The 27,996-nt window shown below is 44.1% G+C and overlaps 1 protein-coding gene across 4 annotated transcripts in view; it reads left to right on the top strand.

Annotated features, from left to right (window-relative positions):
* The first annotated feature begins 2,353 nt into the window (after positions 1-2,353).
* Positions 2,354-27,996, top strand: part of LOC143987137 (echinoderm microtubule-associated protein-like 4) — a 249,200-nt gene continuing 223,557 nt past the window's right edge. For all 4 annotated transcript variants that reach the window (XM_077485699.1, XM_077485698.1, XM_077485695.1 and 1 more), the window contains exon 1: positions 2,354-2,482. In XM_077485699.1, coding sequence (XP_077341825.1) covers positions 2,395-2,482 — 88 coding nt within the window. In that variant the 5' untranslated portion in view covers positions 2,354-2,394. The remainder of the gene's footprint in view (positions 2,483-27,996) is intronic.

Raw genomic sequence — 27,996 nt, 5'->3', positions numbered from 1 at the left:
AAAAGACAAAGAGCTCTTCTTCAGCACCAAGTAAACAAGAATTATATTACTAAGAGAGGCAAAGAGATATGGAGCACCAAGAGAGGCAAAGGGGACTAGGCTACCAAGAGGTTAGAGGTAGGCAGAAACCAAAGGAATGCAGAGGGGTCTAGAGCACATGGAAAGGCAGAAGGATCTGGAGCATGAAGACTGGCAAAAGAATCTGGAGCACCAAGAATGCACAAAGGATTTAAGTTACCGATTGAGGTAGAAGGATCAGGGACACCAAGGTGGGCAGAGGGAGGTAGAGAACCAAGAGAGGCAGAAGAGTCTGAGAAACCAATAGGGACAGAGGAATCTGAAGGACCAAGATAGATAGGAACTGGGCCACCATAAGTAGTGAACCAAGAGAGGCAGAGGGGTCTGGGAAACCAGAAGAGGCAGAGGGATCTGGAGCACCGAGAGGCAAAGGAACCTGGAGCATGAAAAGTGGCAAAAGCATCTAGAGCTGGGAATGGTAGATGGATCTGGGGCACCAATAGATGTAGAGGGATTTGGCCACTAAGATAGGCAAAGGAATCTATGAGACCGAAACAGGCAGAGAGATCATGAGAACCAAAAAGATCTGTAGTACTGAGAGAGGCAAGGGATCTCTAGTACAAAAAAAAAAAAACAGATCTTAAGCACCAAGAAAACAAAGAGATCTGTGGCACTAAGAGAGGCAGCAGGATATGGAGAACCAAGAGGGGCAAATGGAATTAAGCCAGCAAGCAGAGAACCAATAGAGGTGAAGGGGTCTGTGGAACCAGAAGGGACTGAAGGATCTGAAGCACCAAGAAAGGCAGGGGGATCTGGAGCATGAAGAGTGGCAAAATGATCTAGAGCACCAAAAATGACAGAGGGATCTGGGCCGCCAAGACAGGCAAAGGAATTTGGGCTATAAAGAAAGGTGGAGGGATCTTGAACACCAAGAAAACAAAGAGATCTGCGGAACTAAGAGAGACAAGCAACCTGGAGCACCAAGATTGGAGGAGGGATCTGGACCATCATAAGAGGCAAAGGGATATGGGGTACAAAAAAAACAAAGAACGCTCTTGGACACCAAGAAAGTGAGAATTGTATTACTTAGAGAGGCAGAGACGATATGGAGCTCCACGAAGGGGCCAAGGCAACCTGTCTACCAAGATGGTGGAGGTAGGTAGAAAACCAAGGAAGGCAAGAGGGGTCTAGAGCACATGGAAAGGAAAAAGGATCTGGAGCATGAAGACTGGCAAAAGGATCTAGAGCACCAAGAACAGGTGAAGGATCTAAGGCACCAATGTAGATAGAAGGATCAGGGACAGTAAGGTGGGCGGAGGTAGGTAGAGAACCAAGGGAGGCAGAAGGGTCTGGGAAACCAGAATCTGCAAAGAGATCTGGAGCACCAATTAAACAAAGAGGTCTTTAGTACTGGGTCAATGCATCTGGAGCACCATGACTGGCAAGAGAATCCGGGCCACCAACATACAGGATCTGGGAAACTAAGATGGACAGAATGATCTGAGCCGCTAAGGAAGGAAGAGGAATGTAGGTGATAAAACTGATGAGCGGTGTCACATTCCGAGGGGTCTGGTATTGGGGTCACACTCCGAGGAATCTGGAATTGGAATCACACTCAGATGAATCTAGTATTGGGGTCACACTCATATGGATCTGGTATTGGGGTCACACTCAGGGGGATCTGGTATTGGGGTCACACTCAGGGGGATCTGGTATTGGGGTAACACTCAGATGAATCTGGTATTGGGGTCACACTCAGGGGGATCTGGTATTGGGGTCACACTCAGGGGGCTCTGGTATTGGGGTCACACTCATATGGATCTGGTATTGGGGTCACACTCAGGGGGATCTGGTATTGGGGTCACACTCAGGGGGATCTGGTATTGGGGTAACACTCAGATGAATCTGGTATTGGGGTCACACTCAGGGGGATCTGGTATTGGGGTCACACTCAGGGGGCTCTGGTATTGGGGTCACACTCAGGGGGATCTGGTATTGGGGTCACACTCAGGGGGATCTGGTATTGGGGTCACACTCAGGGGGATCTGGTATTGGGGTCACACTCAGAGGGATCTGGTATTGGGGTCATACTCAGAGGGATCTGGTATTGGGGTCACATTCAGGGGGATCTGGTATTGGGGTCACACTCAGAGGAACGAGGAGGAGGAGAATGATGATGAGGGGGCTGTGATCCCCTCGTACACACTGAGCTCTCCTCTCCTCCACTTAATTATACTTCCTCCTCCCAGTCAGCTGTGTGTGTGTCGGGCTTTGCTCGCAATAAAGTTATTCCAGGAAAAAAAAAATCCAGCACCGGGCAGACAGGAGGCGGTGAGGCCGGCAGCCATCCACCTCACTGCGGGTCCGTCTGACTGAATGAGAGAGACGGCGAACCTCAACCCCATCCAGGAGGGAGCCCGCCACCCTGCACACCCCGCCATGGACGGATTCGCCGGCAGCCTGGGTGAGTGATAGAGAGCTGATCAGAATACAGGGGGGCTCCCCGCCGCCCCCCCCCCAGTCCTCATACCGTGTGTGCAAATAATGGGACCGCCTGCCCCCCCTCCTACTTACCTCTACCGAGAGGGCTCCTGTCCGGTGTGATTACACATCCGGCTCCCGGGATCTACATTCATGTCTGCCTTGTTTATGTATTGTGGTCTCCTCCAGTCATCCAGAAGATCCTCCAATCCTATACAGTATATGGGGGGCTCCAATCCTATACAGTATATGGGGGGGGCTCCAATCCTATACAGTATATGGGGGGGGGGGCTCCAATCCTATACAGTATATGGGGGGGGGGCTCCAATCCTATACAGTATATGGGGGGGGGGCTCCAATCCTATACAGTATATGGGGGGGGGGGGCTCCAATCCTATACAGTATATGGGGGGGGCTCCAATCCTATACAGTATATGGGGGGGGCTCCAATCCTATACAGTATATGGGGGGGGGCGGGCTCCAATCCTATACAGTATATGGGGGGGGGGGGCGGGCTCCAATCCTATACAGTATATGGGGGGGGGGAGGCTCCAATCCTATACAGTATATGGGGGGGGGAGGCTCCAATCCTATACAGTATATGGGGGGGGGGGCTCCAATCCTATACAGTATATGGGGGGGGGGAGGCTCCAATCCTATACAGTATATGGGGGGGGGGGAGGCTCCAATCCTATACAGTATATGGGGGGGGGGGCTCCAATCCTATACAGTATATGGGGGGGGGGCTCCAATCCTATACAGTATATGGGGGGGGGGGGCTCCAATCCTATACAGTATATGGGGGAGGGCTCCAATCCTATACAGTATATGGGGGGGGGGCTCCAATCCTATACAGTATATGGGGGGGGGCTCCAATCCTATACAGTATATGGGGGGGGGGCTCCAATCCTATACAGTATATGGGGGGGGGCTCCAATAGTATACTATACAGTATATGGGGGGGGGGGCGCTCCCACCTTATACATACAGTATATTCACATCTAAATCCTATTCAGGTTTGCATTTCTTTTCGGTGAGAGATGAATCCAGCCTGGAGAATACATCCACACCTATCAATGGCTGTATTATGTACAGTGCTATGGAAGCCGCCCTGTGTGTGTTCCTATATGATTTATGCATTGCCATAGATTTTATCTACCTGTCCCCCCCCCCCCCCCCTCAAAATAAATATAGACACGTATATATTCATACACAAATCCAATACAGGTATGACGGGGACTGAGCTCCAATAAAATGATGTTGCTTGGACTTCTCTCCCTCCTCTAAAAGATCGATGATTGCCTCCTATACCTGTTTATTTGTATGGATATTTCCTTGTGGAGGAGCACCCTGCATGATTATTATCTGTATAGTATTGTATACACGTTGGACAGGCAGTAAACCTTTTCGCCTGATGTCTCTATTTGAACCAAGGCAGGTTCTCTTGGTTGGTTATTACTCCATTGGAAAACTGTTAGTTACACATACACTAGGGGTGCACCGAATGGGTTTTTTTGGTGCCGAAAATGAAAAATACACTAGGCCGAAAAAACCAAAACTGACCGATACCGAAAATTTAAAAAAATATATATTTATACAGGAGATGGTCAGGGACTGGGGTCATGGTAGAGGAGGTGGTCAGGGACTGGGGTCATGGTAGAGGGGGTGGTCAGGGACTGGGGTCATGGTAGAGGAGGTGGTCAGGGACTGGGGTCATGGTAGAGGAGGTGGTCAGGGACTGGGGTCATGGTAGAGGAGGTGGTCAGGGACTGGGGTCATGGTAGAGGAGGTGGTCAGGGACTGGGGTCATGGTAGAGGAGGTGGTCAGGGACTGGGGTCATGGTAGAGGAGGTGGTCAGGGACTGGGGTCATGGTAGAGGAGGTGGTCAGGGACTGGGGTCATGGTAGAGGAGGTGGTCAGGGACTGGGGTCATGGTAGAGGAGGTGGTCAGGGACTGGGGTCATGGTAGAGGAGGTGGTCAGGGACTGGGGTCATGGTAGAGGAGGTGGTCAGGGACTGGGGTCATGGTAGAGGAGGTGGTCAGGGACTGGGGTCATGGTAGAGGAGGTGGTCAGGGACTGGGGTCATGGTAGAGGAGGTGGTCAGGGACTGGGGTCATGGTAGAGGAGGTGGTCAGGGACTGGGGTCATGGTAGAGGAGGTGGACAGGGACTGGGGTCATGGTAGAGGAGGTGGTCAGGGACTGGGGTCATGGTAGAGGAGGTGGTCAGGGACTGGGGTCATGGTAGAGGAGGTGGTCAGGGACTGGGGTCATGGTAGAGGAGGTGGTCAGGGACTGGGGTCATGGTAGAGGAGGTGGTCAGGGACTGGGGTCATGGTAGAGGAGGTGGTCAGGGACTGGGGACTCTGGATGGTGATCTGTCTATCAAAGTTCCCTGGACAAGGGGGAGGGGCTGTATGTGACGACGGGGAACACGCAGCTATTGAAATTAAAGCTGTGATGTTCCCGGCGCTCTAGTCAACCAGGCGGCGGAGGCGGCTCTCCTGCGCTATACACCCCTACATCATGGGCGGCACCAGGGGAGGGGCGCAGCCCCATTTTCAGCTCAATTATCACCCGTTTTTTCTTTTCTGCAAATTGCTGAAAAGGGCACATCTTTCGGCGGCCGGCGTTTCGGTGCATCCCTAACATACACTTTATTACCAAAAGTATTGGGACACCTGCCTTTACACGCATATGAACTTTAATGGCGTCTTAGTCCATAGGGTTCAATATTGAGTTGGCCCACCCTTTGCAGTTATAACAGCTTCAACTCTTATGGGAAGGCTGTCCACAAGGTTTAGGAGTGTGTCTATGGGAATGTTTGACCATTCTTCCAGAAGCACATTTGTGAGGTCAGGCACTGATGTGGACGAGAAGGCCTGGCTTCCAGTCTCCACTCTAAATTCATCCCAAAGGTGTTCTATCGGGTTGAGGTCAGGACTCTGTGCAGGATAATTGCATAGCTGTGTGCATATGTATATGTAAGTTGTAAGTGCCCCTTCACACTAATAACTGAGTGTAAATCGCACAGGAGCGCACTAAATGTTCTTGCACAATTTGCATGCAATTCTGTGTGCAGTGCAACTTCAGCCGATTTCATTTTGAATGAGCTGAAATCGCACAGTACCCCACCAAAAGCAGTGCATGTACTACTTTCGGAAAAGCACAGCAAGCAAATTGTGTTCCGGTGCTGGAAAACTGCGTTTGCTGCGTCATTAACTTCGCACCGATGCAGATCACAAGGGCAGTGCGATTTAAATGCAGTGTGGGAAACAACACAGAAAGCTGTTTTCCCGCACAGCATTCTAGTGTGAACGGCCCTCAAACACGCTTGTGAGTGTAGCCAGACAATGTAGGTTACATTCGCATGGAGGACTAGTGCTGATGTGAATGAGAGCAGCAAGAATCTGCCAATTCCTGCAGCTGTTTTTTCCACCTTTTTAAATGACAGGTTGGGGGATGTCCGCAGCTATCTGTGGCTGTTCACAGACATGAAGCTCACAGGTGGAAAAAAACAGCTGCAGGAATCTAAAGATTCCTGCCACTGTCATTCGCAGTTGCACTTTAATTTTTCATTTTTATTTTTTATTATAATTGTGTGTGTGTGTGTGTGTGTGTGTGTGTGTGTGTGTGTGTGTGTTTTTTTTTTTTTTTTTTTTTTCTTTTCTTTTCTGAGATGTATGCATAAATACACATTTTCAAGGATTCCCATTAAGGTCTATGGGGGGGGATTCTGCCCCAAGAAAGCTTATGGTTGGTTTTTCCTTCAAACAGACAACACAGTGGGGGAGATTTACTAAAACTGTATTGAAGTGGTTAAAGTTTTGGTTTTCTCTTCTCTGTATAATATGGAGAGATTGCCTTTTAGCTGCAGCTTGTGTCTGAAAATCTTGTGCTGTACTGATCTCTTCCATTAATCAGAATCCCTTACTGCAGGGCAGATGCTGTGAGCCGTTCTTAAATTGCTTGTGTCAGTTACAGTCAGTCAAGTTCAGCTGAACTCGCACAATTTAAACCCGGCAATGCAGTTTGACTTTGGGGGGCTATTTGACAGACCTCTGTGCGGGTTCCTCACAGATGTCTATTGAAATCGCACCCTAAGTTGCCCAAAGTAGTACAGGAAACTACTTTTGGGAATTGGTGCTGAACCGCAAAGTCTGTCACACCGATTCGGAAATAGCCGCCGATTTGGCATGCAATTTGACAGGTCAATTCAGGCTAGGCTTATGCTGTAAATATTAAAATGCTGATGAGGGCAGACAGGGTGGCGGGTCTTTTTGGGAAGTGCAGAGCTATTCAGGGCAAATCTGTGCATTTTCCATTGGGTGTAATTGTTCCTCATTCCAATACACTGCGTTCTATTGTGTGAGCTTTCAGGTTTTTTATTTTTCTTTTTGTTTTGCACTGATCCTGGGATGCCTTGTATCCTGCCCAGACTATGCTTGCCATGCATTTTTCACGTATAATGTCATAGATACAGGTATATATTCCCATCAGTCTGTGAAATTCATAAAGAGTGAAGTTAGAAGCTCATCAGGAATGTGCCTCACGGTAGTGCAACAAATGGCACAACTTGCAACAGATTCATGTATGTGCGGGTAAGGGGTCTATATTGTCCCACAGACACAACACTGCTTACACGTGCGGCACAATTTACTCCATCATGGAAGAGGTTTTATTTATCGCTTCTTTCCCCTTCACCGATATGTTGCTATTTCTTCAAGAATGTCACAACAATGTTGCGACATGGTGAACTTTTACTATAACTTCAGAGGATACAACTTGGTTACTATTGTGTAAATGTCACTGCTACATCACTGTGTTATACATGGCCTGTGCAGAGAATAGTGCTGCACTAATCTGAAAAATTGTGTTTTTCCAGCCTAAAGAACCATCTCCTCCTAGTAACTAGCTTCCTATTGGCTAAAACATAAAACACTCCATCCTGAATATGCTTGAAAAACTCTTTGGAGCCACCTGTAAACACACACGCTCAGTTGTGAACGTGTCCTGAATGGGGTCCAGGGCTTCTGGGTACATCCACACTGCCAGAAATGGGTCACAGACCCCTGTGTGCATCGCCCACCCCCATTATGATGTCATAATGTAGAGTATAAGATTTCCTATCATTTGAGCCCAGCCTTGCCACAAAGAGTTAATCCATCTCTGAGCAAATCCTTTTATTGTTCAGTGAGATAAATCTTGACAGAGAAAAACTATAAAACGTTGTCAAATCCTCCCCCTTGCTGTGAGTGACAGGTGATTTACATATCTGGTGCACTAGCCTAAGAGACATCCATTATTTTTGAATTCCTTCCCACTCCTTTCTTCTGCTGCTCTGCCAGGATTGGCTGTTCCCCACCTCAGCATGATTTGGCATGCTGAAGTCATGTGGGGACTTTTCTGGGTTTTGACTGGATGTTAGTGATCATAGCAGAAGTTCAGTGTAAGAAATACACAGGAGAAAATGCATGTTGATAAGGGGAGTGTAGAGGTGGGCGGGGAGTCTACTGACATCACGACTCCACCCACTGAGCCCTGGAAAACAGACCCGCCCACAAAATCTGCAGTTTTTCCTGTCACACAGCAGACAGAAGGGAGACAATTGACATATAAGTGTACATCCAGGAGGCATGTATATCCTTCTAGATAACCAATATTGCAGTAGTTTAGAAAGGATGAGAGTGGCTTTACTTCCACTTTAACCAATAAAGTAACTATTATTTATAATAAGTGCCTTCATGTTGCACAATGGTATTGGCATACATGTAGCGATTTGGTGACATTACAGCTTCACCGGAACAGGAAGATAAGACGCATTATGGAGATGTTTACATGTACATCACCAACCTGATATAAACATAACACTGGTCCCCTTCTTTTCAGTTAAAGATGAAAGCTGGACTGAATTTTTCTGTAACTTAGGCTGCATTCACACCTGAGCGTAGCGTTTTCAAGCAGAAAATTGCGTGAATTTACAGCGATTTTGCAGTGTTTTTTACCGCGATTTTGTGCAGGGAAAAAGGTCACCAATGTTAAAAGAAAAACGCCCAAATCTGTTCAATTCGAGCGACAAAAAAGGGTCCGGAACTTGTTTGAGCTTCAGGCGTTCGGCTTCAGGCGACATGGAGTGGAGATGTGAACCATCTCCATTGAGAATAATAGATTTTTTTCCCCTCTAGCGTTTTGTAGCTTCAAGCTACAAAATGCTCAGGTGTGAATGGGGTCTTAAGGGCCAGTTCACACCAGGCGCAGTTCCGTTCAGTTCTGTGCGCCTTTTTTTTTTTTTTTTTTGCACAAAATGCATGCAGTGTTCAATGCATTTCAATGGCTCTAGTTAACACCATGCAGTTCGTTTCTGCACCGAAAACTGAACGGATGAGCAGCAACTAAGTAATCCCAAAATTAATGTTTTATTGAGCAGATCTCAGTCCTCTGTATTTCTTTTTACTACGATCTTTGGCTGCTATTTCTTTGACCACCGGCTTATTTTAATTCAGCCTGCAGGGGAAAAAAAAAATTCCTCCATCCTCACAGTCAAGGTGATTAAAGGAATCTTCCACACCAAGACAATGTATCACCGCTGTCAGAAAACTCTGATCAGCGGCTGCAGTTCATTGTCTGCGGCTGCAGTTCATTGTCTGCGGCTGTTCATGAAAACCTTTCCAGCAAGTTAATTCGATAGAATCCTAAGAGCGGCTTATATTGTATAGCCAGATGATGACCTTTCACAGCAGTTGTTGGTGTGCCTAGTGTAATAGATGGTTTCATGCAGTTTATACCTGTTGTTGTTTTTAAAGTGGACCTTTTTAGTCAGAAAATTAGTCCTGCTGGATGACTTCAGGCTGGCCCCTGTTGCAGGTATAGCTATGTAAAACATTAAAAATAAGTGTCTATATTTTTTAGCATTCAGTACTACTCTCACCCTATTCCGAACATGCTCTGTTGCTCCTTTTTTTTTTTTTGGCACTGTGCCTAAAATCAGAGCCCCTAGAGGCCAATCTGCTGACAGCCTAAAGATTTACTGCTGCTCTGGGCTTCAGAAAAATGGCTGCCTCCGGCATTGCTCCTATTTCATCTTGCTGGGGGCTATTTGCAGCACACACTAATTTTGGTAGCCTAATTATTAATGTGGAATAGATGTTCCTTGCTAAAGAACATTATTTTTATCACATTATGGATAAAGTTCCACTTTAAATATACATTCAGGGACCTGAGATGGCACTCGTATTGTCAATGCAATACACGTTACTGCTTGTTTGTCGGTGAAGAACAAAAATGTAAATGCACCTTAATTTTTGCTAATGAATATAGGTATTATTATTTTGGTTTATTTTCATATCTGGTTGGATTTCCACTCTATAACAAAACTCAAGTGAATGTTTGTTTAGTTTGCAAAGTTTTCATTTTTCTTGCATTCAAGAATTTTTTTTTTTTTTGGGTCTTTCAAAGGTAACAGAACAGGAGACACAAAATGAGCTGCCGGGGCCACAAGTGTTGTGCAAAACATGAACTGAGGCCAGTGGTTAACACAGTATATGCATGCAAATAGCAAAATGTGCACAAGTATACTGTATGTACATACTAGCACATTTAAGTTACAAGACCAGATGGGAAAATGCTCAGAATGTGAAAAAGTATCCCAGTTGCAAATAAAGCTTGTGGCAGAGGAAGTCAAGAAAAAACAAAAGCAAAAATTAAACTTAAGAGTAATGGGTGGGGGGTTGTTTGGAGTTGTGTGTGTGTTTTTATTTTTTATTTTTTATTTTTTTCTTCCCCATGCTTTTTGCAGAAATGCAGAACATTTTATTTTTCTTTCTTTTAACATTCAACCATTTACATCAATGCATTTTTGCACGCTCGTATTTTTGAAAAGACAGGGGTTAAAATGAATGCATCTGGCAGACAAATGGTCCCTTTTTTTTTTTTTTTTTTTGCGTTAATTTAGTTTTTGTATATTCCTGTCTCATATCTTTAGCTATGAAATTTATGCTAGACAGTTGTACAGAATTTTATTGCAAATAGTGGCAACTGTCAACACGAAGTGATAAAATCTAGAACTGGTAGATGTCTAGTCAGTCATCTTGCTAACATGTTCCCAGCTTTAGCAAACATTTATAGCATGGCATGAGCAGTGCAATAATGTTTATCATGTCTCATCAGTCCATTAAACAGTTTTAAGACTTGGAGATATGGGGCATAGGTACAGATATAAGCCACTGAACTTTGTCCAGACAACTGTTTTACCTGACAAAATGTTTGCACATCTGTCCAACCACTTTTGTGAGTCGCATACAAGTGGCACACTGCTTAACCCTGAGGAGAACACTGCCTGGGCGTCGGCGGAAAAGCGCTGATAGTTTAAGCAGCTCTTTACCGTCATTTTTGGGCACTAGCAGGGTGCTTTTATTTCCCGCTAGCGGGCGACTAAAGAGTTAAAAGCACTGCCGCTTTGGCACCCCTGCCCATTGATTTCAGTGGGCAGGGGCGCTTTAGGAGCGGTGTATTCACCACGCCTACAGCGCTGCAAAGAAGCTGCTTGCAGGACTTTTTTTTTTATGTCCTGCCAGCGCAGCGCTCCAGTGTGGAAAGCACTCAGGCTTTCACACTGGGATTTCAGATTAGGCTTTTTTCCGGCGCCCCCATTAGGTAGATTCATCCTCTTTTTGTCCTGTTTACTATTCTAATTTTAAAGCAAAAAAATCCCTATTTTTGGGTTGTTCCCAGGGGAATTCTTGCAATGGAGACAGTAGTCCTAGTGATCTGGGGGTCCACAAGGAATTCCCTTAATTTGCAGGGATTTCCTCTTACTTCCTGTTTGGCTATGGGACAGGAAGTAAAGGGAAATCTCCGCAATGGGGGGGAACACACAGGGCGAAAAAAAAAAAAAAGTTGCAACCCTCCCTGCTCTATCAAAAATGAGGGGGTACAAAAATTTACCTTTTTTCTACTTTAATGTGCGCCTGAACTCAAAAAGTGAAGATTTGCCATGTTACACCTAGAAATTTTGATTGTGCCTAAGCAAAAACGTAAATTAAATGCCGTAATGGTTATTAAATATACTGTCATGCCATGTGTATGTATTTGCAGTTGTGCTCTTACATATACCGTAAGCTCTAGTGATTTTCTCATTTCTGAAAATGAGAAAATAAGGCTTTCAGCGTTTCGAAAGAAAAAAGGTGGCGATAATGGCTGTCAAACACCTAGGATTTTGCAGCACTTATGGTGTGTTTTCATAGGTCATGCGACTCAAAAGGCATCAAACACAACATGGATGCATTTTTGATGGGTTCTTGCTGGGTTTTCAATGCATTTTAATGGGGAGGTGCGTGTTTAAAAAAAAAATTGGTGCTTTTAGACTGATCAAATATGCACCAAAAATTTTGCAAGCAGGATTTTTAAAACTGCTTCAAAAGGTGCCAATACTGTCCAAAATTTATTTTAAATTCATGATAATTAAAAAGTCTGAGTTTGCGGATGTTAAAGTCATTGCACTCCTCCACCTTCCACTTCAGTGTGTCACAGTGCATGTTGGCATTCATGGTTCCCTCAATGAACTGTAGCTCCCCAGTGTCGGCAGCACTCATGTAGCCCCAGACCATGACACTCTCACCACCATGCTTGACTGTAGGCAAGACACACTTGTCTTTATACTCCTCACCTGGTTGCCACCACATACACTTGGCACCATTCTGAAACAAGTTTTATCTTGGTCTCATCTGACCACAGGACATGGTTCTAGTAATCCATGTCCTTAGTCTCCTTGTCTTCAGCAAACTGTTTGCAGGCTTTCTTTGCATCCATCTTTAGAAGAGGCTTCCTTCTGGGATGACAGCCATGCAGACCAATTTGATGCAGTGTGCGGAGTATGGTCTGAGCACTGACAGGCCGACTGCCCACCCCTTCAACCTCTGCAGCAATGCTGGCAGCACTCATACATCTATTTCCCCAAGAAAATCACCTTGGTATGACGCTGAGCACATGCACTCAACTTCTTTGGTTGACAATGGCGAGGTCAGTTCTCAGTGGATCCTGTCCCGTTAAACCTCTGTATGGTCTTGGCCACCATGCTGCAGCTCAGTTTCAGGGTCTTGGTAATCTTCTTATAGCCTAGGCCAGGGATATGCAATTAGCGGACCTCCCAGCTGTTGCAAAACTACAAGTCCCATCATGCCTCTGCCTCTTGGTGCCATGTTTGTGGCTGTCAGTCTTGCTATGCCTCATGGGACTTGTAGTTCTGCAACAGCTGGAGGTCCGCTGATTACATATCCCTGGCCTAGGCCATCTTTATGTAGAGCAACAATAATTTTTTTTTTCAGATCCTCAGTTTTTTTAGTCCCCGTTCACAGCTGAGACCTTGTAACACTAACAAGCCACATGACATCAGGGAGGGAAAATGTCAAATTGGACTAATTTGGACATTTTCACTTGTATGAAATGTACTGCAAATGTACACTGTTATACAAGCTGTACACTCGCTACTTTACATTGTAGCAAAGTGTCATTTCTTCAGTGTTGTCACATGAAGATAGAATATTTACAAAAATGTCAGGGGTGTATTCACTCTTGTGAGATGCTGTAGATTTTTATAATTATTTTGTAAACTGTAAATTTCAGTTTCAGCCCAGCGCATCCTGAATTTTCATTTTGGAGCACCAATAGTAAGCTCAGTTTTGCATTGCGGGTTTTTTTTTTTTTTTTTTTAATTCCCAGTTCTTTGGCAGTAATGATCCGCCCCGTGATGATCCGCTCGCTCAGCCGGGATCGCTCCGTTGTCCCCGCTGAGCTGGCTGCGGACAGGGCGGTCTCCGCTCTCCTCTATGGGGATCGGATGAGCACGGACCGTCTGTGTTCATCCGCTCTGCAGACGGATAGAAAAATAGGATTTTCCTCCATCTGCAGAATCGGACAGTAGCGGAGGCGGACGATATCGGGTGTCTGCGGATGTTCATCCGCAGACACCCGCTATCCCATAGTGATGAATGTATGCCCGTATTTCATCCGCAAACGGATGGATGAAATACGGACATATCGTCCGCATGTGTGAAAGGGGCCTACAACCTTGAAATGGCAGCAAGTCTTTTGCTGATCCAATTCTGGTTCAACTCATTTATGGTTTTGTTTTTATTTTCAATGGTAAACAGTTGCTGATGCTAATCCAAAATTGCTTCCATTTCTAAACACACAGCTCAAGTGTGATCTACAACTAATGCTGCATATTGTCCTGTGACATGCTGGATGGATGATTGTATGGCATATATACTCACGCTATTATATGAGAGAGATTTGCACATTCATACTTACCTAGGTGGATGCAGCACTGGTCCCTCTACACTGAGAACCGAGCGATCGAATACCGCCCAGCACTCGTTTCTGACAGTCAGAAGCTCTGCCGCCTCCTCGCTCATTGGAGCGCTGAGTTGTGGGGCGGAGCTTTGGCTGTACTTTTTTTTTTATTTTTTTATTTTATTTTTTTAGACTAAACCTTTTCTGACACTTTTTGCTCACAAGTTAAAATCTGCATTTTTTTTTTTTTTTGCTAGAAAATTACTTGGAACCCCCAAAATTATAATAGAAAAAAAAAAATTGTATATCAGCGCAACAATTAGAATAGGTAGAAAAATGCTAATAAACCTGTGAAGGTACAAAATAACAATGTTTTTGCAAAATACACCCCCACCTGCCTGCTGCTAACAGAAAACGTGTCCACTTCGCATTTAATTGAATAAATACCAAAACGGTGCTGCGCTTATTAATCATATAAATGGCCACATAATAAAATACTGAACTTTAATTCAACCTGTGAAAAAAAAAAAAAAAATACAATTTCAGTGCAAAATAACAGTTAAATGTAACATTATAACTCCACCTGATTGCTGCTAGTACGATCAAATATATAGGATGGTCCTGCGCACAAAATTGTATCAATTAAATTGCATATAAAGTGATAAATGTGAAAGTCCAAAGTGATGAAAAAAGTCTTCAGTTTCTTCCAGATTGAAGAATTTACCAAATGGTGCACAGGTTCAAAGTGCTAGTGCTCTCCACCTTAATGTTCTAGCCACTCGCCTTTAAATTCTGACCCCCATGTTTTAAAGCAGATCCCCCCCCCCCCCCCCCCCCCCAATCAATTGAATCGGCCTGGCACGGAACTCTTAATCCCCTCTGTTTCACCTTCTCTTTATTGGCTTCACCAGTCTCAGGCCTCCCTCGGGTGACTCTGGTACGACATAAAGGATAATAAAAAACACCAGATCTAGTGCTCTGTTCGCCAAAGTAGGAACAACATACAATATACTGCCAAAAAAAGGGCTAAGGATACAATGAACGAGATACTCGCGGGATGACGTCATCACTGCGACTCCACCCCCTATACGCGTTACGTTAAATGGGCATGACTTCAGGCCCCTGTCAGAAACCATGAATCAGACTGATGCATTGTGTGTGTGTTGTTGGGTTCCCCCCCCCCCCCCCCCCCCCATTCATAGCACAAGGGGCATAACTTTGTAGGATGTGTTCCTTGTGTTCTTCTGTTAGAGATCTTTCTCTGTTCATGACCCCACCCCTGCCGCTGTAATTGGGTGCAATGTGAGTTATTACAACGGTCACCCCCTGAGAGCCTGGCTATGCCCGCCATTTCCACCCAGCTCCCCAATACATAGAAGCCATACTACAACTTCTGTTAATAAAACAGGATGGAAGATGGGCAGATGATTGTTGGCTCTGCCTTTTTCTCCGCTTCTAGAATGCTTTCCTTTCATAGCAGATGTAGTATAGCTTCTATGAATATAGCAGCTGGGCAGAAATGGGGGGCATAGTTGGGCACTCTTGATAAGAGCGCCTTTGACAACCCCTTAGTTGTATTAAAATCCAGGATCAGGAAGAATTGGTGGGGGAGCGTGGATGGAGGAGGATTTCTACTAACAGAAAAGTAATCAGCACAAGGGACACATCCTACTGACTAAGTTATGTCCCTTGTGCTGATTTTTTTATTTTTTTTATTTTAGATACTTTGATTTTAATGTGAACATTTAATTTTAGCCGTACATTGGTATCATCCAGTATATAGGTTTGTGACAAACAAGCTTATACTGCCCATAAGTGAGATAATGGGATATTTGGTGTCGGTGACTTTCATTGGATGGAGCACCTTCACTGATCCCTAAGCTGATAATAGATTTCACATCTTGGCTTCCCTGTGGAGTTTTCTGAAGTGGACTTCTGACTTGCATCCTGGTTTTTATGCAACTCTAAGTGCTTAGATAGAGGTATCCTGTGCAAATGTAGATGCTACCTAATGGACTCAGTTCTGTGAATATTTAATGTCTCTCTGGTCTTTCAGATGGAAGATATTATAGTGTACTTTGTAAGACTGGATAAAAGCAATGTTGATTTGCGTTTGCCGATATGGCTTAACTTTTTCTAGTTGACCGGCATAGCACAAATTACCTGTATATCATTCTTGATTAACAAATGCTTAAATATGAGCTCTAGGCAGATGTGAAAGATTACAGTTTAATCCAGGTATGTATTCCTTAACCACTTAACTGCCAGATGGCTTTTTTAAATTGTGCTGGAAAAGCAGTTTTAAGCCACAGCACTGGCTTTTACATGATGGTCTGTAAGGCTTAATGTACATGAGAAGTTTTTACAACCTCTCCTGAACGATTTACCTTGACGGATAGTAACCCACGTTTAATACGTCCATTTTGACGGGTTTAGCTGCATTTGCGCCTTTAGAAACTTTTTATTTTTTATTTTTTTCATTAACCACTTCCATACTGGGCCATAGTAAAATAACTGCCGCGGGAACCCTTCCTTCCTCCAGGTGGACGTCATATGACTTCCTCGGCTTCCCGGCATTGTGGAGAGAGTGCGGCGTACTCGCTGCGACACTGGGGACTGCCAGGCACCCGCGATTGCTCATCACAGAGCAGGGACGTGGATCTGTGTGTAAAGACACAGATCCACGTCCTGTCAGGGGAGAGATGAACTGATCGTATGTTCCTTGTATATAGGAACACCGATCAGTCACCCCCCCCCCCCCCCCACAGTTAGAATCACTCCCTAGGACACACATTTAACCCCTTTAGTGCCACCAGTGTTATCCCCTTCCCTGCCAGTGACATTTTATACAGTAAATTGGTGCATTTTTAAATCGTGCAGCTCTACTTTGCGGGTGGTACCACTGTGGGACCCGCACAATCAAATGCAGGTGCTATTAATCCTAATGACACTGTCCACACCGGGAACTGCACTGTACTTGCAGTTCCTGTGTGGCAGGGTGGATATGAATCAATGACCTCCCTCCTTTTTTTTATTTAAAAAAAAAAAAAAAAATGCTTTTGGAGTAAAATCTATCCAAAGATGGTTTTCTATTTAAGATGCATTAATTCAGCATGAAATGGAGCCTGGTTATTGAGCACGAGGCTATATATTCTGCAATATTTAAATTTTTGGTAAACTCATTCAGTGCATTGATACATTCACACAATTTCACAGTAACCATGAGAGAAAACAAGGTTCAGGAATATTCCTTTATCCCATTGTTCTGCAAATCTATGTACACTACAAACTGTATGATTGGATCGGTTCTGATATCGCCGTTTTACTAACCTGACGGCTTATTATTCTAAATGGGGGAAACCTTAATTTTGTTTGCAAATATTAAAGATTCTAACTACCAGCAAGAATAAGTCCTTACATTTAAAGAGCACCTGTCATTTCAGATCCATCATGGTAGCGCCTGTTAGCGGCATCCACTCGCCTGCCGCCGCCACGTCCCTCACCTTGTTGTGTCACTGCCAAATCACCAGCCGTCCCATTAAAGTAAATGAGACTGTCGGTGAGCCAACAGAGGGGTCAGAGGATGACCCGCTGTGGGACAGAGATGCTTTTTTAAAAATGTATTTCAATCAAATCCCAACCCCTTCTGTGTGGGCTGCGATTTCCAAAGTAGTGCAGGGACTTTTTTATTTTATTTTTTATTTCCATTTCATGGGGCACGCCAGCCCATTCAAATGAACGCTGCCCGCTCAAGTGTGAACCTAGCCTTAAAGCGAAGGTCGGCCCACCGCTGCAAAAATTAAAAGCCAGTAGCTACCCATGCTGCAGCTGCTGACTTTTAATATTAGGACACTTGCCTGTCCTGGAGTCCAGCGATGTTGGCACCGCAGCTGATGTTTCAATCAGCTGTTGGGTGCTGCTGTTGCCATTGCTAGTAAGGGTCCCTACTGTGCATGCGTGAGGCACCGCTGTGCTCTCCTACCTGCCTGTTTACTGTCCTTCAGACTTTAAGGAGGCTGGATCATGGCCAGTGGGTGTAAAACAATGACTTATCTTTGGTATTAGGGGAATTATTAGTGCCCCATCATAGATGTCAGTGGGAGGAATAGTGCCTCAAGGGCTGGATAAAGGCAAGCCAAGGGCCACATTCGGCCCCCAGGCCACATTTTGGAGACCCCCAATTTAGTCTGCTGTAGGCTATGCACACGGGACAACAAATTACACCACAGAACTACATGATCAATGCACATCCTATGCAGATGAAAAAAACACAAGGTGCAGGTAGGAAGGTGTATAACGCTTTTAAAGTGTCACTAAACCCAGGACCCGGCATTCACTAGATCTGGTCTCCCACAGTACGCAGAGCATGGAAATGAAATTATTTTAGTAAATATAAACTGCCAAATACTACTTCTTCTTCCTTTTTCCCTCATCCAGTATATAGCAGTCTTGTGACTTCTATCAGTGTCTGGTTAAAGCTTGTAGGAGGCGCTTTCATTCTTCCAAATTGTCCTTTGAGACTTCACGACTCCTGACCATCTGTTTGGACAGTGCTGATTGGCTCTGTGCTAATCGCATGCACTACCAAGGAAAAAATCTCTCTAGTAATACACACCAAATTGAGCATGTGCAGCTTGCCCCCAAGGCTCTTTTCTATAAGCAGGCAGATTGGGGACAGTGGAAGAAGGGGAGGATCAGAGAAGACAGGATCAAACGACTTTTTTTACACAATGCTAAGGATTAACCCCTTATGTTCCACACTGAGTATAACAAGCATGCTTTACTTCATATTCAGACTGATTTTACTGTTGTGGGTTTAGTAACACTTTAAGCTCCCTCCTGTCGCCCTCTGAATCAAAAGTACAATAGAAAGCTGGCTGAAAACAGGGGAGTTCTCCGTATTTACTGTCAGTCTAGTTAGAAGACAATGATTCTTCACTCTCTTTAAAGTGGAGTTCCACCCATAAATTTTTTTTTTTTTTTTTTTATAGTCTATTAAAGTCAGCAGCTGCAAAAAGCATAGCTGCTGACTTTTAATGAACAGACACTTGCCTGTCCCGCGGCCCAGCGATGCGCCTGTCCAGAGCCTCGCTCCTCTCCCCTCCACCGCTGTAGCAACTGTGGGCACCTGGCCGTGACAGCTTATGTCTTCACGGCTTGGCGCGCACTGCACTCTATTGGCTAGGCAATCTTCAGGGACCTGTTACATGTGTCAAAAGATGGGAGGGAGGGGCCGACTAGGGGGAGAAGAGGAGGCGCCCAAGGAAAAAGTGGGGGAAGTGACATGCCAAATGTGGCATGTAAGGGGGGCGAGGAGGGCTTAAAGCGGAAGATCCACTTTTGGGGGGAACTCCGCTTTAACTTCCCTCCACCACAGCAGCATTCCAACTGGGAGAGGCACTCTGAACCCATCAGGCTTTAGGTCATTACACAGTGTTGTCATTATAAAGCTGCCCATACACTAGTAGATTTTATTTATTTATTTATTTTTTTTAAACGAACTTTTGTACGAAGTGCCATTGAAAGGTACTTAAAAATTTTTGTTTGCTTTTAAATAATAATCGGATTTGGAATGACTGACTTAAATTTCCTTAACAAAACCCATGTTTAGGCCTCTCACACGGACTGTCTGCTCGGGTCCGCCTGTCAGGTTTTTTTTTTTTGCAGACCTGAACAGACACTCCATAGACCTCTATGGAGCGTTGGATGTCAGCGGGGACATGTTCGCTGACATCCGGCCGGCTCCGATCCGAAAAAGTGTGACGGTAGAAAAACCTATTTTTCCATCTGTCATCGGATCGGCTGACAATGGACTCTCTGGTCCGTCTTCATTCGTGTTTGTCCCCCCCCCCCCCCCCCCCCCATAGGTGAGGGCAGCGGAGACGGGCCTGTTAATCGGGGATTGACGGAGTGATTTCCCCAGCTGAGCAGAGCGAGCTCCGTACACTGGCACGTCCGTGTAAAGGAGCCCTTACTGTTAGGGCTCCAAAAATTGAACGTTCCTTAAATGAGTTTTAAAACTATTTTTCTAGTGTATGGCCAGGTGGTGTTTCTTTTTTTTTTTTTTCCCCTGATTTTTCGGGCCATGATGTATTTCTTTGACTGCAGTGGAGAAATGTGAGGGCAACGATCTGGCTGTGCTGTGTTGCAGAGGTGCCACATTACTAATCTTCTATACAGAATTACAGATCTTGGGCAGGTAAAACATACATGTTTTCTTGACACATAACCTATGCATTACAAAGTGGTAGTTTGTACTTTTTTAAAATCTTTAAACGGTATGGTGAGTTAAAATGTCATTTTTTTTTTTTTTTTTTTTTTTTTTTTTTTAATGGTTCAGCAGTACACCACTTGCCATTACACAGACCACAGGCTGCTAAGAACAACTACTCTACTGTCTTCATGTTACTGAATTGAAAATTTTAAGTGCAATCGTGCAAATAGGGATTGTCACCAGCTTTCCCCAGCAGAAAGCTTCTTGGTTTGTGAGAGGTCCTGTACAACCCCATCATAGCTTGCTTTGTGCTCTGTCTTGTGAAATCTCTTCAGCTGAAAGATCTACACAGAAGACGTGATTGTTACTTCACGGCTCTGCTGACAGCATCTCTCATCTGGGCTAGCGGCATCTGTGAGTCAAGTGAGGACCAAGGGTACCCATAGATACATCGAAGAATGTGCTCTCTGGCCATACGGTGTTTCCTACAAAAGAGTTTTCTTTGAGTACAATTTGCCAATATAAATGCAAGTTACCCATACAGAGAAATATTTAAAGGGTAACTCCACTTTCTTGGGGGGGTCAAAAAAAGGAAAATATTGCTTATACAAATGTGATAGAAGTCCTATTGTAATTGAATGTTGTTAAATACCTTTTTTGCTTTTAAATCTGCAGTTTTTCTGAAAATGCAATATGGCTACCTGGAGGGGTTCCATACACATAATGTGTATTTCTTTTAATATAGGTGAAATATGGGGATTTCAAAAAGGGTTTAAAAAAAGCATCCACTTGCATTCATCTCCATAGGTTGTAAATTATGGAGCACCCCTCTCTTGTTTTAGTGTTTGTTTTTATTTATTTGCATATTTATGTATTTACTTATTTTTTTTATATAACATTTATACTTTAATGTTTATATTTTAATATTTTTGTTTTGTCAAATATTCTGTATTTGTTGTTATTTCTAAAACAAATAAATCTTTTGAACGAGAAAAAAAGCATCCATACTAGCCTTGATGCTGCAGCTCTCCCTCTCTAAGTCTAATGCCCACACACGGTCGGACATTCCGACGTCAAAATCCGTCAGATTTTTTCCAACGGATTATGGAGGAGAAAGCAAAGTGCTATATGCATTTGTGGTAATATACTATGTTGCACTGCTGTTTGTGCTGAATAAAGAATTAAGAAGCAATTGAGTTGCTGGAATTATTTTTGCTATATGCATTTTGGATTTTGGCCCAAACTTGTCTTGCATACACACGGTCGCACAAATTTGTCGGAAAATCCGGTTGTTGAGAACGAGGTGACGTAGAACACGTACGTCGGGACTCGTACAACACGTACGTCAGGACTATAAAGAGGCCAATAGCTTTCGTCTCGTAATTTATTCTGAGCATGCGTGGCGCTTTGTGCGTCGGAATTGTCTAATTCCGACGGAAAAAGTCCACACGAGATTGGATTTTCCGACAACGCGATCCGATTGCACATTTTCCGTCAAAGTCTGACCGTGTGTACAGGGCCTAAGGCTTAATTCACACCTGGTATTTCTGGACTGCACAACACAGTGCACAGGAAACGCGTGTTTGGCCATGCATTTTGGAAACCTGCTGCAAACGCATATTTCGCTTGCAGTGCCATTTAACGTTAATGGCACCCAAGAGATGGTAGCAGGTGCGCAAGACACTCTGTGACAACATGCTCCACTCCAAAAAAAGTTTTGGAGCTTCTTTAGGGCATTTGTCATGCGTAGGGCAGCCTATTTAAAGTGTAAGTAAACCCTCCTATCGTTTTCAGCCAAGGAAGCTGCCATCTTGGCCTTTGTTTAATCTTTAACTGCCATCAAGTTGCACATGTTAAAAGTTATGACACCAACCATTGGATGGTTTGACAGTTTGGTTGCGCTCTCAACCAATGTGGCAGTTAACATTTCCAGCATGCCGGAAATGTAACTGTTTTTTCAAACTGTTAGATCAATGGGTTTACTTCCAGTTTAAGTGATTAAGCTGCCCTATGCTTGACAAGCTGATATGCTCCAAAACGCGCAGAAAAAAAACAAAACGCGAATGGTAACGCAAGTTCCTGCTTCGCTCAGGTTTGAACCCAGCCTTAGTCGGAGAACTGAGCGATCAAATGACTTCTGATCATTCAGTTATGTCTGCTTGGAGCAGAAAGCAGTAAATGTCAGTCACAGCTCTGCTTCCCCAGTGCTCACTGGAGCATTGGGCTGGGGAGGGTTACAGTTTCTGAACTAGAGGAGCTGAGAGGAGGAGTTTCAGGAGGCGGAGTCAGTGCAGAAATCACTGCAGACAGGATGGTACCATGGGATATGTAGTCCTTTAGAAATCGGAAGTTAAACAGCTGAGGAGACACTACCAGAGCGTGTAGGGAATACAGGAAGTTGTGGAAAGACGAACAGCAGACAGGCAGCAAAAAGATTTTCACATAAGCTTACATGGGATTGTTAATCTTAACTATTATTTGTATTGTTAAAATGCTGATGTTATAAAATGTGTATGCAGTGACCATAGAAATTCTTTTATAGTATTTGAATACTCCTGAAGGAGCAGTAGAAGCACATTATACCAAGCTCTCATTTAGGCTTGGTTCACACCTATGTGTGTGTGCCGGCCACGTTTGCTTGGCACGGCAGCCTTTTCATTTGAATGGGCTGCTGTGCCTGTTTCCAGCACCTTTTTCAAAAGCAGCCCTCCGTGAAATCACATGGTCATTTTGACCATGCAGGTTTTCCTGCCAGTGCTGCTTTTTTACAATTTGGAATGAATGGCAGTCCTGCACCTGTAGCCACCCGCATAGGTGTTAACCGAGCCTTTAAAGAAAAGCAGAGGTAGGGTGTTACTACCCAATAAGATAAGAATATCTTCAGCGCTACGTGGGTGCGAAAAGGCAGTCGCACAGTTGCAATGCCAATTGTGAAAAGAGGAAGTCTGCAACTCCTTGCTTGTTCTTTAAAATCTTCAGAATTTATTGGTTCTCAATAAGACAGTAACAGACAGCAGTTGTAAACGCGTTTCAGCCTTGTGGGCCTTTTTGAGCCTTTCCTCCAATGCTATGGGCATTTTGGAGAAATTTTTGCTTTACTTTTTATTTTTTAATTTTTTAATTTCCCCCCCCCTATATGGGAGCAGATTTTGGCAGGCTCCTGGCTCTCTAGAAAGCAACTAAAACCTGTCTTTAGCCAAGGTTAACACCTCTGATTTGTGCGGGTACAGCAGCCCATTAATTTGAATATACAGCTGTACCTGCACGGTGCTGAGACACTGCAGTTTCCCATACGCAGCATTTTCTGATGTGTGGGGGTGGCATGCTACAGATCGTTTTGATACTATTTAGGATTTTAATGATTCCTGAAAGCGGTGTGTATATATCTATCATGGCCGTAGTGGGCTAGGCCACCACTGTACTTGCATAAGGAAGTGGTATCTCCACAAATTTAAAAATGCCTTCTGAATCCCCGGCATAGCACTTAGTCACATTCAAATTCATGCTTTGCATAGGAGGAGAAAGCAAAGTGCTTTATGCATTTGTGGTAATAATATAGTATTTTGCACTGCTGTTTGTGCTGAATTAAGAAGCAATTGAGTTGCCGGAATTCTTTTTGCTATATACATTTGGTCTCCTGGGGGATTAAATAGGGATTTTTAAAGTGGATGATTCATGAAATTTGACTTAAGCAAATATATCTGTAGTGTTTTCTCATCTCTCTCCAAAGTCATGTTCTTCTGTTATCAGCATGACCTCTGACAAGTTCTTCTGACAACTGAGATTAAAACCAGCCTGAAATTTGTGTCGGAAGGAGCTATAACTAGATTAGCAGAGAGTTGGTCTATTCACAGCTCTGCACTTTCCTTCCTTCCTCTATGTGGGGGGTGTGCCTTTTCTCCAATTGGCTATCGCACAGTGTATGCCAAGAATCTACTCCCAGTGCTGAGATGGAAGAAAAAAAATCTCTAACGCGATCTGAACTTTCTAAGGAATATAGCAAGCTGAAGACAGCATATTTACGGATTTGTATTTATCGGTGTATCATCTGAGGCTGTTCGCTTCACTGGGGGTATGTGTGAGGGTTTGCACCACCTTACCACTTTAATTTGTGACACTCTTTTTATTCATTAAAGCCAAGTCTACACAACCTACTGCACATCATGGCACACTTACCTCATGGTGTGCCCTTATCCAGCAATGACAGCTCCTAGAGATCGAAGGTAACATTTTCACTTTATTACAGTTAGACTTGAACCACAGATGTGCAATGGGGGGGGGGGTGGCAGTGAAGCACAGTATCCAGTCACTGTAAAGAACCTACAGTAGTGGTCCGGCCATGGAAGGCTGAGCTGATGTATGTAAAGAACAAAAATAAAATAAAATTGCCCCCATTATCTTGTATACAGTGTTTGCAATATATACAATAAAAAAAAAGTTGCAATAGTATTAAAGTATATGTAAAACAACCTATTTGGGTTAAAATGGAAATAAAAGGCAAAACGTGTGTGTGTGTAAACTGAAATTACACACTTTTTTTTTTTTTTTTTTTTTTTTTTTTTTTTAAGGATCACATTACCTATACTCAGCTCCTGGGGAGGGGGAAAACGGCAGCACATTGATCCTCCCAGTGAATGGCTGTGTGGGAGGGGGGGTGTGAGGACAAGTCTAATCATTGGGGAGCAACCTGATTTCCCAGCACAGCTCAAGAACTGACCTCTGTGTGCTCTCATGCTTAGTGTGGTCAGGTTTAAATAGGAAAGCAAAGGGGCTGGCAGGAACACCAAGGATTTCACACAAAAATAAAGCAGGCACAAAGCGGGAATAGGAAATGTTAGGTTTACACATTCTTTAAGAAACCATATATTTAGATGATTGCAAATACGCTGTTTAAATATGTAAAAAGCCTTTAGTTTCCCTCAGCTGCAGCAATCTCCTCATGTTCTACCACCATGAAACAGCTGTTATTTGCTTGTGTTTTTAGTTATCCGTTGACCACATTAAAACGATTCTTAAAGAAGTTGCAAGTTATGGCAGACCCAAATTTTTAATTGCCTAATCTCTGACCTTCGATGTGTGTGGCCAGACCAGACCACCACCCGGCAACTTGGCTGTCGGGCTGATCTTTAGGGATCACACGTGTGCCTTTAAAAATGACAAGGATCTAAGTGATACGGCTGCTATTCTGCCACGCCTGGACCACTTCAAGAGAGAATATTATTATTATTATTTATTATTATTATTATTATTATTATTTTTTTTTTTTTACTTTGAAAAGGCCTAATGAGTAAATTGCGTCCCATGCACAGATCCAGTCCCATGCATCCTATCTGTCAAATTACAGGAGATCTTGTGTATACATATAAGAACATGAGATATGTCTGAATTTATTTGCATTAGTTCTGATCTGTAAGCCATGTGTTTCTGCTTTCTCCAGCTGCCAGTATTTTCAGCGCTGTCTCAACTCTTTAGCAAACCGTCCTTTGCCAAGAATTGCACTTGCTGTTTTTTTTCCCCCCAGAATGTTATCATAATCGTTTTCTGCTGTTTGAAAGGCTCTGTTACTTCTGGCCTCTGATTTTATCGTTTTACCGGAGTTTGAATAAAGGGTATGTAAGTTTCTCCATGAATACATTGGGAGAAGAAATTGTGAATTTCTTTTTAACCCACTGGTGCATTTATAAGTGTGTGTGTGTGTGTGTGTGTGTGTGTGTGTGTGTGTGTGTGTGTGTGTGTGTGTGTGTGTGTGTGTGTGTGTTGCTGCCTTGCCTTCATTTTGACTGGTGCAGGGTATAGGTAACTGGGCTTGTGCTGCTCTGAGTTCCGTTAACCCATTAGCACCCATTCTAAATAAAGTGATTTCAACCCTACATAAAAAAAAAAAAGCTTCTGTTCTTCTAAAGCAGGGGTGACCAACCTTTTTTGAGGAGCAAGGGCTACTTTATCGACTTGGTAAACGGTTGAGGGCCAAAATGAGTGTAAAGGGGGGGTGGCAGGTCTGTGTCCGTTCTGCATATGTAGAGCAGATGCAACCCGCTCTACCCTAAGAGCCCTCCGATCCGCCCAGACAGAAGGGGACAGATCCCTTCTGTGTGTTTTTTTTTTTTTTTTTAAGGAGATCAGATTGCTGATAGGCGGGTGTAAACAAGCACGATTGGGACCGATCATGTGAAAGGGGCCTAAGGCTGCTTTCACACTGATGCACCGTGGTTTACCTGCTCCTCAACTGACCTCAATCTTCACTTCTTCCTCAGGATTCCTGCAGCTGGCTAGTACTGCTAGTGGGTACTGCTGACAGGTGCTGGTACTGGTGGCTGCTGTCCCAGGTCACGGGTTCCTGTGTCCCGTCCCACTATCCCGAGCATAATTGTGACAGAAGCATGCAGCTGCAGTAGAGAGCAGAGCCGATGTTTCCTGTCACAGGAGGAGTATATTTAGTATCACTCTGCCTCTGAAGGAGCCGGTGCTATACAGGAAGCATCAGCTCTGCTTCCTATAGCAGTGGCTCCGTTCTTCACACTAATGCTTGGAGATGGCGGGTTGGGAACCTGCGATCTGGGCTTGACGACCCGCCGTCTCAGAGCAAGACATGGCGGGCCACATCGGAGGGCGCTGCAGGCCAACGGTTGGGCACCCCTGCTCTAAAGCATGATCAATACCACAGTGCTTGTGCAATGTAATTTGTCCAAATCTATGTTGTAAAATAACCATTTGATCCTGTCCATGTGTTCCCCTTTGTGCACTGACCATGGTAATCATGGCTGCTGATCCATGATGCCTTTGTCTGAGTCTCCTCCTGCTTGTCAGTTCCTTGTGTGTGTGTGTGTGTGTGTGTGTGTGTGTGTGTGTGTGCGCCCATCTCCAAACCCGCCCCTCCCGTTCTGCTGCTAATAGCCTGTGGCTGTAAAGTCTGATTTATAAATAACTGCCAATCCCCTCTGTTGTAGAAAGATATAACATTGTATGTGTCCCCCTTCTTTTTAAATTTAATTACATTTTATTATTCTACCTTCTTACACAGCGCCGCTCTGTGGTCACGTGACCTTCCTTGGCTCGCTGATGACAAAGGGGAATTTCAGCCCCTTCCACTGCTCTCCTTAGATCGGGGAAGGAGAGCGGATTGAGGTCACGTGACCGCACAGTGGCGCTCTGAAAGAAGATATTTAGGATTGTAGTTTTTAAAAGAACTGACACACAGTACTTTATATCTTCATACAACAGAGGGGTTGCCAGTTATTTTATAAATTTGACTTTACAATCACTTTAACTTTGTATGTGTTGGTGCCAAGTGGATGCATGTCACAAGAACACTTCTTGTAATGTACTTTGGCCTTTGAAAAGGGGCACACTGCCTTTGACGCTCAGCCCTCAAAGCTGAACAGGTACGGTAGCTATTTTACCTGTCAAAAGATTATTTCCATCCATTCAGTCTTGAGCCTTTATTACACAGCTTAGCTTAATGGATGGAAACCCCTCCAGTTATAGAATGCAATGGTCTCCTCTCTTCACTGCACAGTGAAAGAGCTACATGTTCCTTGTTGGCTTTGTAAGTTGTTGTTCGTATTTTGAATTTAATGTGTTGGGTGGGTGGAAGTCATATACAGTAAATCCAATATACTGTGTGCTATATGTCCTTGTCCTTAAATCTACAAACGGTGGTAGTAGCCAAGGACTTCTAGAGGAACATCTAGATAAAAGGAAAACTCTGCATATATAAAAGCCATGATTATATTTTAACATTCAATAAAAGCCAAAACGCAAACAATACTGAATATAGGATTCAAATATTTTACATCCAATACACTCCACATGTAGGCTTGGCTGTTTTTATGGATCTTCAGGAGTACGTGTGAACGATCTCTGATTAATCCCATAATTCTTATTGTATTAAAACCATAAGTTCACTGGAATCCTACAGGTGTGTCATCTTTCTTCTCTGTGGGGGGAAGGGTAGGAGGCTTTTTATATAAAAGGTGTTGGAAAGCCCTGAATA

The sequence above is a fragment of the Lithobates pipiens genome, unplaced genomic scaffold (assembly GCF_037356315.1).
Source record: "Lithobates pipiens isolate NorthernLeopardFrog02 unplaced genomic scaffold, aLitPip1_a1.2 Scaffold_18, whole genome shotgun sequence".
Classification (NCBI taxonomy): Eukaryota; Metazoa; Chordata; class Amphibia; order Anura; family Ranidae; genus Lithobates; species Lithobates pipiens.
The sequence above is the reverse complement of the archived record's forward strand: the minus strand, read 5'-3'. Positions and strand labels throughout refer to the sequence as shown.